The 11140-nt window shown below is 46.9% G+C and overlaps 1 protein-coding gene across 4 annotated transcripts in view; it reads left to right on the top strand.

The window, feature by feature from the left end:
- The first annotated feature begins 3215 nt into the window (after nucleotides 1–3215).
- NPC1 (NPC intracellular cholesterol transporter 1) overlaps nucleotides 3216–11140 on the top strand; it is a 61311-nt gene continuing 53386 nt past the window's right edge. The window contains exon 1 of one of the 4 annotated variants that reach the window (XM_017883999.1): nucleotides 3216–4018. In XM_017883999.1, coding sequence (XP_017739488.1) covers nucleotides 3962–4018 — 57 coding nt within the window. In that variant the 5' untranslated portion in view covers nucleotides 3216–3961. The remainder of the gene's footprint in view (nucleotides 4019–11140) is intronic. The other 3 variants (XM_017883998.1, XM_017883996.1, XM_017883997.1) reach the window with 3 other exon arrangements.

Here is an 11140-nt window from a genome sequence, read left to right as displayed (position 1 = left end):
CCTGGCTAATTTTTGTACTTTTAGTAGACGGGTTTCACCATGTTGGCTAGGATGGTCTCGATCTCTCATGATCCACCTGCCTCAGCCTCCCAAAGTACTGAGATTACAGGCATGAGCCACCATGCCTGGCCTAATTTCTCGTTGCCCAGACTGGAGTGCAATGGCGCAATCTCGGCTCCCTGCAACCTCCACCTCCCAGGTTCAAGAGATTCTCCTGCCTCAGCCTCCTGAATAGCTGGAATTACAGGCATCCACCACCATGCCCGCTAATTTTTTCTATTTTTAGTAGAGATGGTGTTTCACCATGTTGGCCAGGCTGGTCTTGAACTCCTGACCTCAGGTGATCCACCTGCCTCAGCCTCCCAGAGTGCTGGAATTACAGGCATGAACCACTGCGCCCAGCCAATTTTTGTATCTTTAATTGAGATGGAGTTTCAACATGTTGGCCAGGCTGGTCTCGAACTCCTGACCTCAGGTGATCCACCCGCCTCGGCTTCCCAAACTGCTGAAATTATAGGTGTGAGCCACTGTGCCCGGCCCCAATATTTTTTAAAATAAGAAACAAAATAAATAAAATCACAGATTCCATTTAGGCACTTCCATACATTGCTGGCTGCAATTTCTTTGTAGGGCAATTTGACAACAATCAAAACTTAAATGCGCATTTCCTTTGATCCAACAATATAAAAGTACTTCCAACAGTTCTATTTGTACATGATTGCAAAGATTTAGATCCAAGAATGGGCCAGGAGTGGTGGCTCATGCCTGTAATCCCAGCACTTTAGGAGGCTGAGGCAGGCAGATTGCTTGAGCCCAGCAGTTCAAGACCAGTCTGGGCAACATGGCAAAAACCTGTCTACAAAAAATACAAAAATTAGCCAGGAGTGGTGGTGCACAGGTGGGAGGATCGCTTGAGACCAGGAGGTAGAGGCTGCAGCGAGCCATGATCACACCACTGCAGTCCAGACTTGGGGACAGAGTGAGACTCTGTCTCAGAAAAAAAATAATTTTTTAAAAAAGATACAAGGATGTTCATTGCATCATTTCCAATAACAAGTGACAAACTAAATGCCCAAGAAGAGATTAAATAAGTTATGTAGCGGATCAAGAAGTCTTTCCAGCCTTCCCCTACCATCTGCCAGTTACAGATAATTCAGTCTTGGGTCAACTTTCTCCTTTTCCTCTATAAGGGAAATGTTCAAGTGTTTAGACTTTGGTGATGCAGCATGATTGGGAAAGCAGAGGGCACAGAAAGATGCCAGGCTTTGTGGTCTCCAGGCAAGCTCAGGAATGTGACAAAGTATACGGAAACAGAAAGGGGGGCTGGGAGCAGTGGCTCATGCCTGTAATCCCAGCGCTTCAGGAGTCTGAGGCTGGTGGATTGCTTGAGGCCAAAAGTTCAAGTTTCACCTGGTCAACATGGTGAAACCCCATCTCTAATGAAATCCAAAAAAATTAGCTGGGCGTGGTATCGCACATCTGCAATCCCAGCTACTCGGGAAGCTGAGGCATGAGAATCACTGGAGCGTGGGATATGGAGGTTGCAGTGAGCTGAGATCATGTCACCACACTCCAGCCTAGGCGACAGAGCAAGACTCTGTCTCAAAAAAAAAAAAAAAAAAGAAGAAAAGTAAATTTATAATGTATTGCTGGGACCACACAAACCCTTCATATGTACCAGGAATGCAAGTAGAGGAATTGAGTTATTTTGAAATATTTGTTGGTTGCTGATTTATATTTCATTGATTTACACGCTGCTCTGAGTATGGCTTCAGAAGTGTTACATATGCATAATAAAATCCTTTACAGCTATTAAAATGAGTGAGGTAGGAAAGCATACTGCTAAAAGTAAAGAAGCCAGATGAGAACTGTGTACTGTATATTCCTACTTGTTTAAAAAGTTTATCTATTGTATTCACATATGTATGTTTTCCACCACATAGAAGTCTTCTGGAAGCTATTTCTGCACATTTATAAAGATGTACATGTCTAATAATTTCATTTTTCCCTGTTTTCTACTTTATTGCTCTGAGGTCAACATTGAATAGTCCTTATGAAGATGGTATTTAATATTCTTTCAACAAACAAAAAAGTCTCCAGATCTCAACCACTGGAGCTCAGAAAACAATACCCCAAAGTAGGAGGCTTTGACATGCTAAGTACTTTGAACTAAAGGAGACTGAAAGGTCTCAGAAACAAAGTCTACCCATGACCTTCTCCTGCCCTCCTGTCTCCAGCCCGCTTGCACCCCGAAGTAAGTCACAGGAACCAGAATTCTTCTTCCCCAAGCAGGGTTATGGAAACTTAGAACCTTCAAAGTAATTCATAAACTTGGAAATAATTACTCTAACATTTTCTTCTCTCTTTCTCTGTCTCTCTTTCTTTGAGACAGGGTCTTGTTCTATCACCCAGGCTGGAGTGCAGCAGCATGATTATAGCTCACCATAGCCTCCTGGGCTCAAGCAATCCTCCTGCCTCAGCCTCCCTAGTAGCTGAGACTACAGGTGTGTGCCACCAAGCCCAACTAACTTTGAATTTTTTTTTTTTTTTTTTTTTTTAATAGAGGGAGTCTTGCTACATTGCCCGGGCTGAGAATTTACATTTCTAACAAATTCCAAGGAGATGCTCCTCTGCTGGTCTAGGGATGGCCGTTTGAAGCTCCCTGCATGAAGGCATACACGCGACTTGATCCTCAGTGGGGGCACCAGGAGCTGGAGCCTGGGGAGTGGGAAGCGACAGCACACAACTGAATGAGGACCACGAGGTTATCGTGGAGGACCTAGGCTGAAGGTCCTGAAGAAATCTCCATAGTTTCACTGCCAGGCCAGCCAGGTGGACATCTCAGGGATGAGGAGGTGAGGAGGCAAGACAGAAAGTGAAACAGCACTTTAGAGAGTAGGGATGGGAAGGTCATCTGCATCATGGGACTCCTTGGTGCGGGGTTGGGTCATTGCTCCAGATGAAGGTTTAGTCTTTTTATTGTAAATTTGCTTCCACTGTTGGGAAAGACATCTTTACCTCCATTTTCTTAACTTCAAAATGGAAATGACAGATGCTTTTGAGTGGTCTGAATACTTGAAATTTGAGGGAAAATGTTGCCAGAAACACATATAACTGGAGTTAAAGATAAATACATATATTAAATGCATGGCTCAAAAATGACAATGCGTCTTCTTTATCTGCCTTCAAGGAGAACTTAAAATAGACCTTGGTCCCCACCTCGGGTTTTCCTCGCGCCCACGGGCTTACGCAGCGCGGCTGGGCCAGCAGGTGGCGCGGCTCCCGCACTTTTTTTCCCGGGACTGACCGCACGGCCACCGCCCACTGCGCGGTCCGCCCCCCGGTCCGCCGCGCTCGCGGATCATCACAAGGTCAGGCCACAGCGCGTCACCGCCCCTGGCTCTGCTAGAAAGCGCCAGGGCCGAGATTCCTTTCGGGTGACTGGGTTGGGAGGAGAAGACGCTCAGCGTAATTGTCGGAGCCGAAATAAACAGAGACTCCGCGGCCGGGCGGGACCTTACCCGGAAGTCGTCCAGAACAGCTCTACCCTTCGCTGAAACCTCGTCCGCCCCCTCCAACCCAGAGACAAAAAGGGGAAACATCAGGGCCAGAAACTGTTTGCACAGCTCCACAGATAACTCTCTTGGGCCCAGCCAGACTCCATAAGTCCCGCGCCTGGCCCCCGAGGATTGCCGGGGCTGAGGAGAAGGGCAAAGCAGGCAACCTTGAAGCGAGGGCGCGGGGGCCCTGGCCCCGGCCCAGTCCTGGCCAGGGAGCGCCGGCAACGGCACCTCCCAGAAGGGGCGGAGCCGACGACGCCTTCTTCCTTCCTGACCTGCGCGCGCAGCCGCTGCTGGCGTCCGCGCCTGCTCCTGCTCCTCCGCTCTTCTTGCGCGGGGTGCTGAAACAGCCCGGGGAAGTAGAGCGGCCGCCGGTGTCCGCAGCCTCGCGCGGCCGCAGCATGAGCGCTCGCGGCCTGGCCCTTGGCCTCCTCCTGCTGCTACTGTGTCCGGCGCAGGTAAGCGGTCGCCGGCCACCGGGACGCCCTGTGGGGAGGTGGCGGGGCCGAGAGCCGGCGAGGGCGACGGGCCCAGCGGCGGCTCAGGCCCGGGTCCTGGGGAAGTTGGTCTAGCTCAGAGGTCTCTCCCTTGTCCTGTTTCTGTCTCCGGCCGTGCTGTCTTTCCTGTGGTATGGAAGAAGATGGCAGTGGGGGCTGGTTGACCTGTTGTGAGCCTATTCCATCTGTGGTCACCTGATTTCTCTGTGTAGGACGTGGCACCAGAAGAAGGGAGGAAAGTGGGTAGGTAGAGTGGGATAGGGACACTACTTGTTTTTTAAAAAATTCTGCTACATGCGCACGAACTCCAAAATTTAGGAGCTCTAACCACTTTATTTCCTCTTTTCATCACCTGAGGATGGAAGTGGAAGCAGAGGTAGAGAAGAGACACAAACTTCCTCAAGCACCCAGTGAAACTGCCTTGAGTACTTGACATAAGTCAGCTTGGTCTTCTAAAGAGGGCAGGTTACATTTCATCAACTCCTGTTTACACCTCAGGACACTGAGGCTCACAGGACGGTATTGAATTTCCCCTTGTCACTATTAGCCAGCGACAGGGTGGGGCCTGGAACTGGGTGTCCTGCTGACTCCTTCGGGGGCTGGGGGTGGGGGGGGGGCCTTCTGCTTCGTTTAATAGCTTTGGGAAAGAGCACCTCACTATTTGTGTGTCTGTAGTTTCCTCTTTTAAAACTGGAGGGGGGCAGTGTCACGCTGTGGCTCTCCTTAAACCAAATCAGGATGAGAGTGCCTCCGGGGAATTGTGTCCTTGTGCATGTTAATGCCCCTCACAGAGGTGTGGCATCAATAGGTAGTAGTGAATCGGGAGAGGGAGTTCCGTGGACTAGGAAAAAACTCTCCTTCGACTTCTATTTAGTTCTCAGAAGGGGATAGGTGATGTTGATCCAGTGTTGGACTAAGAGCTTTTTTTTTTTATTTTTTATTTTTGTGACGGAGTTTCGCTTTTGTTGCCGAGGCTGGAGTGCAGTGGCGCGATCTCGACTCACCGCAACCTCCACCTCCCAGGTTCAAGCAATTCTCCTGCCTCAGCCTCCCGAGTAGCTGGGATTACAGGCATGCACCACCACGTCCGGCTGATTTTTGTATTTTTAGTAGAGATGGGGTTTCTCCATGTTGAGGCTGGTCTCGAACTCCTGACCTCAGGTGATCCGCCCGCCTCAGCCTCCCAAAGTTCTGGGATTACAGGCATGAGCCACTGCGCCCTGGGGATGAAACCCTGTCTTAAAAACATTTTGTTTTTCTTTTAATTGTTGAGGTTGAGGCTGCTGTGAGCTGTGATCACACCAGTGTACTCCAGCCTGGGTAACAGAGCAAGACCCTGTCTCAAAACAAAAAAAAATAAAAGAGAGAGAGAAATAAATAATAGCAATTGTGTGCCTTAGAGAAAATATAGCTATTCTGTTTCCCTGGAGTTTTTTTAAATGTATTTTTTAAATTTATTTATTTTAGAGACAGGTTCTTGCTCTGTTGCCCAGGCGTGGGGGCAGTGTTGCCATCATAGCTCACTGCAGCCTTGAACTCCTGGCCTCAAGCAGTCCTTCCACCTTGGCCTCCCAAAGCACTGGGATTATTGTGAGCACCATTCCTGGCGCCACCTAGAGTTTTAGATCAGGACCTTAAATTGGCAGGATTCCTTTTTTTTTTTTGGAGACAGAGTCTCTGTTGCCCAGGCTGGAATGTAGTGGCACAATCTCAGCTCACTGCAACCTCTGCCTCCTGGATTCAAGCAATTCTGGTGAATCCTGAGTAGCTAGGATTACAGGTGCCCACCACCATGCCCAGCTAATTTTTGTATTTTCCGTAGAGATGGGGTTCTGCCATGTTGGCCAGGCTGGTCTCGAAATCCTGACCTAGCGATCTGCCCGCCTCGTGTGGTGATTACAGGTGTGAGCTACCTTGCCCAGCCAGGCTTCACATTATTAAGTAGCTTTCTCTCTCAAATATTTTTTAAATCTCAAGTATCCAAGGCTGATGGCCAATGAGGGCTTCTTCTGTGACATTTGGGATAGGTCAGAGGTTTGTTGTAAGTCTCTTGCAAAAATGCCTGGCAGCCTTTTCAAGGTCTGTAAACCTTAACTGGAAATAATCCTATTATTATTTTAGAAATTCCTCGTGTCTAAAAGCTTTCAGTGCACCTGAACAGTTTGGGGTGGAGCCTTGAAGCCAAACAGATTGGGAGAGAGTGTCTGCTTTTAGAATTCACACCAATGATAGCAGCTCATCTAGCTTCAGTCTGAGCGCTTGTAGAGTTCTATCATGCAATTATAGACTAGTTGTCCTGCGTAAGGTCTGAAATACATGTTGGGGGGATTGTCGCTTTTTCTTAATGTTCAGTATGTACAGATGATGAAATAACATTACTAAACTGCCTTGTTTTTAAATCCTGTAGTCATTCAAAAAAAGTATGCAGTTTTGAGACATAGCCTTTATTTCTCCTGGCTGTAATTTTGATAAGCTTTATCTTGAGGGACTTGGAACATAGAGAAGCCTGGGTAGAAATTAAGCATTAAAATGGCTTTTCCTAAGAAGACTGGGAGTGGTTGAGAACAACCATCTGAAATTGGAATGACAATGGGAAATCTTTCCCCATCTTTCCTACTCCTTGACTGATGCTGTGATCAGAAATTTTACTAACATAAGTAATCAAGGGGAAAATGAGATTTTTTTTTTTTTATTTCGAGCCAGTGGGCAGAGGGAAAAGGACTTGCTGAATAGGGCTTTGTATTCCTTCAGTGTTTGTTATATTACCCAGAACAAAGAATCACTCTGGTCATGAAGACAGTGTGCTCTCTCTTTCCTGGGTAACCCTCACTCTCCACTCCTAAAAGGGATGCAGTATTCTAAGCATGGCAAATTACCTACAGCGGAAGCCTGGATCAGTCATCTCTGATCTCGGGTGCCTCTTTCTGCCCTTTGACCTCCAGCTCTGTGAAGGGCATCAGCTCTCCAGTCAAATTGAACTGCTTGCTAGCAAAATCCTGCTGTCTTCATTATCTACATTTCACATGCTACATTATCTACGACATTCTTGTCTTGTTCCCCTAACTAGAATCCCTTCCCTCTGAAGTTCTGGACCTTTGTTTAAACTGCTGCAGCAGCATTGGCTGCCTCGTTAAAAGACTTTGGTGTGGGTCTCGACTCTTCTCTGTTCCCGAGAGTGATCTTGGGTAAGCCAGTTATCCTCTGGAGCCTCAGTTTCCTCCTCTGTAAAATTGGATTAACTATGCCAGCTATGCTTGTGAAAGACAAATATTTTCTAATTGAACTACCAAATTGCAGGCTCCTTAAGAACAATAACTATTGCTCTCCAGTATCATCTACAAATGTGGCCAGGACACTTGAGTTGGGACTCTTTTTTTTTTTTTTTTTGAAATGGGGTCTCGCACTGTCACCCAGGCTGAAGTGCAGTGGTGTAATTGTGGCTCACTGCGGCGTTGACCCTGGGCTGGAGCTATCCTTCTACCTCAGCCTCCCAAGTAGCTGGGACTGCAGGTGCATGCCACCATGCCCACCTACTTTTAAAATTTTTTGTAGACACAGGGTCTTGCTGTGTTGCCCAAGGTGGTCTTGAATTCCTGGGCTGGAGATCCTCCTACCTTGGCCTCCCAAAGTACTGAGATTACAAGCATGAGCCACCATGCTGGCCCGGGAATCTTTTTTTTTTTTCCCCGAGACCAGGTCTTACTCTGGTTGCCCAGGCTGGAGCGTAGTGGCATAATCTCAGCTCACTGCAGCCTTGACCACCTGAGCTCAGGTGATTCTCCCACATCAGCCTCCCGAGTAGCTGGGACTATAGGTGTGCGCCATCATGCCCAGCTAATTTTTTGTATTTTTAGTAGAGAAGGGGTTTTGTCAGGTTGCCCAGGCTGGTCTTGAACTCCTGAGCTCATGTGATACCATCTGCCTCAGCTTCCCAAAGTGCTGGGATTACAGGTGTGAGCCACCATGCCTGGCCCACTGGGACTCTTCAATCATAAGATATTTGGGCCTTGAAATGGATTTTGGGGAGAGACTTAGAAACTAGTGGCAATCAAAATTGGGTTTGCAGTTGGTTTCTAGGTGATGGCAATGATCAGCCGCAGCCAGCCAGGTTTTTCTTCATCTGGACTATGCTTCTCACTTTCAAATTTTTGGAATATTTGCTTTGGCAACAAAACTTTTTAAAAACCAACTCTCTCTGGTGCAGATGTTCTGTTGGAGGATTTGAGAGGAGCTTTAAAACTAACTTCTTGGGCCGGGCGCGGTGGCTCAAGCCTGTAATCCCAGCACTTTGGGAGGCCGAGACGGGGGAATCACGAGGTCAGGAGTTCGAGACCATCCTGGCTAACACGGTGAAACCCCGTCTCTACTAAAAAATACAAAAGCTAGCCAGGCGAGGTGGCTGGTGCCTGTAGTCCCAGCTACTCGGGAGGCTGAGGCAGGAGAATGGCGTAAACCCGGGAGGCGGAGCTTGCAGTGAGCTGAGATCCGGCCACTGCACTCCAGGCCGGGCGACAGAGCGAGACTCCGTCTCAAAAAAAAAAAAAAACTAACTTCTTGTTACTGTCCTTGCTTAGGTCACAAGAGGAACTCAAAATAATTTCATAAATATGAATTGGCTGCCCTCGACACAACAAAGGACAAGATCAAAAGAACCCATGAAAAAAATCAGTCTAGGCTGGTCCTTAGGTAGTGCGTTATCAATTGATCAAAGTCAGTTACAGATTGAACTCCTTGTTCTACTCTTTCCCCCTTCTCACTACTGCACTTGACTAGTCCAAAACAATAAGTAAATAGTAAAGAAGAAAAGGCCATCTATACACTGTAAAGTGCTGTATAAATGTTCGTAATTACTATCGCTGTCTTCATAGTTGATGGGGGGAAGGCTGGATACATAAAAAAATGGTAATACAGTAAGAAGGGCTCAGGTAAGAATGAAGATCAAGTGTTAATGGAGGGTCCGTTTTTGAGCTGAGCTTTGGAGGAAAAATGAATGTATCAGGTGGACAAGACGAAAACAGAGAAAATAGCCGGGAGAGGTGCCTAATGGTTGCCCAAAACTATTGAACTGTTCACTTGAAAAGGATGGATTTTATGTTATGTAAATTACATCAGTAAAGCTCTTTAAAAAATTTGCAGGGTGCTGTATACTAGATTACATAAGACTAGAGACAAAAGCGACCCAAATTTTGCATAGTACTCCATTGCTGTCACATCCGATCTTGTTTTATCCGATCCCGTTAAGGAGGCTGTAATGCTGTTTTTCCTGTTTTATAGATGCAGACATCAAGGGTCAAATTTGTCCCAAGGTCACGTAGCTAGTAGATGGCAGATTGGGTGTTTGAACTGCCATCTTCTGACTTCTGTGCCCTAGTTTTTTGAAATTCAAGGCTAGATTATTGGTGTTTAGCAAGCTTAATTGAATGGGTGTTCAGCAGATATTCCACTTGTTTAGTAGACCGGTCTCATTCAAGGCCTGGTTCCATCCCCAGTGTGGCTCTTCCGGTAGTCTGTAATAGATCAGGAATGGGTTTAGCCTGCCAGCCTGACCTGTGGTTCAGTCACCACACTGAACATTTCATAAGGAAAAAACTGCAGACAGTGTATACCGGCGCCCACTTTCATAGTTTTGTTTTAGTTTTGTGGCTCCTAAATGTCTAAGACTAGTAATATGACCTTGGGTGAGTCACATAAAAAACCAGAAGCCAAAGGGGTTATCTGTAGAACGAAGAGTTGGACTAGCTGAGCACACTTAACACTCAAAATATTTGACTTAAACACCCACATGCAGGCAGGCCTGGTGCACACACAAATTATCCTTTGTTATGTAGATTTGTTCATGCCAGGTTGGCTATAAAACACTTCCAGAGATTTCCGTCAATAGAAGTCAGACAAGCCCAGCAGCCTCCACCCTAAATGTCCTGCCATATTTGTTTGGTCTGCCTCCCTGACTCCAAAGAAATAGCAGGCAGCTTAATCTCAACAGGATTCTCCATGCCACTCCCTCCACTTTAGCCTGTGTTGTCCTGTCTGGCCAGGCCAGCCTCTGCTCTCTGGAGAAGCAATGAGGTAAGGAAGTTAACCAGCAAGCCCCTCTCCTCCATCCCCTCGCTGGAGCTTGAGCTGGGTATTGCTCCATGTTTTGCCATTAGCTTTACCCATCCAGGACAGGGGCACAAATGTTGGTGCCAAGCCCTGCACTCTCAGCTCTGGTGGATGGGCAAGTCCTACCCTGGGGTTGAGGACTGTCAGTGGTACTAAGTGAGTCATTACTTGACAACTGCCTAGAGAGATACTTTAAAAGATAGGAAATGGTAGGCATTATTTCTACAAGTGATCAAGTTTACATGGAAGGAACACTTGTATAGGATCATCGTGGATGGGACAGTTCATCTCCAGTGCATTCTCCAATTCTGAGGAGACATCACTGCACGAACTGTACTAGAGTTGAAATGGTACAGAAGCTGGGTGTGGGGGAGGCAGGAGGACAAGGTGGATGGGTGGAGAATGCTTAACTTGGTGTTCAAAATCATGTTACTTATGAGCCATGCGACCGCAGAGTACCTTTGAACCTGCTTCACTTACCTGTAAAATTCTGCCGTGCTACTGCATAGAGTATCTGAGAAAATGAGGCATGCAGTTGATGTTCAGTAAGTATTTTTGTTTCATTTATTTATTTTACCACCATGCCTAGAGAACAATAGATGTTCAGTAAGTATTTGAATATGTTAGTTAATGCTTTAGGATTTCCTGAAGGCAGTGGAATAGAATTCTCACTGAGTTCAGAGCTTTTCCGTATGATAATGTGTGCTTGTGGAGCTCCTGAATGGGGTCCAGTTTAGCAGTTGCCAAAGTTGCTGACATATAACACAAGGGCATTTTTTTTTTTTTTTGACACGGAGTCTCTGTTGCCCAGGCTGGAGTGCAGTGGCGCAATCTCAGCTCACTGCAAGCTCCACCTCCCGGGTTCACGCCGTTCTCATGCCTCAGCCTCCTGAGTAGCTGGGACTACAGGCGCCCGCCACCACACCCAGCTTAATTTTTGTATTTTTAGTAGAGACGGGGTTTCTTTTTTTTTTTTTTTTA

The sequence above is a fragment of the Rhinopithecus bieti genome, unplaced genomic scaffold (genome assembly GCF_001698545.2).
Source record: "Rhinopithecus bieti isolate Rb0 unplaced genomic scaffold, ASM169854v2 scaffold_13577, whole genome shotgun sequence".
Taxonomy (NCBI): domain Eukaryota; kingdom Metazoa; phylum Chordata; class Mammalia; order Primates; family Cercopithecidae; genus Rhinopithecus; species Rhinopithecus bieti.
The sequence above is the reverse complement of the archived record's forward strand: the minus strand, read 5'-3'. Positions and strand labels throughout refer to the sequence as shown.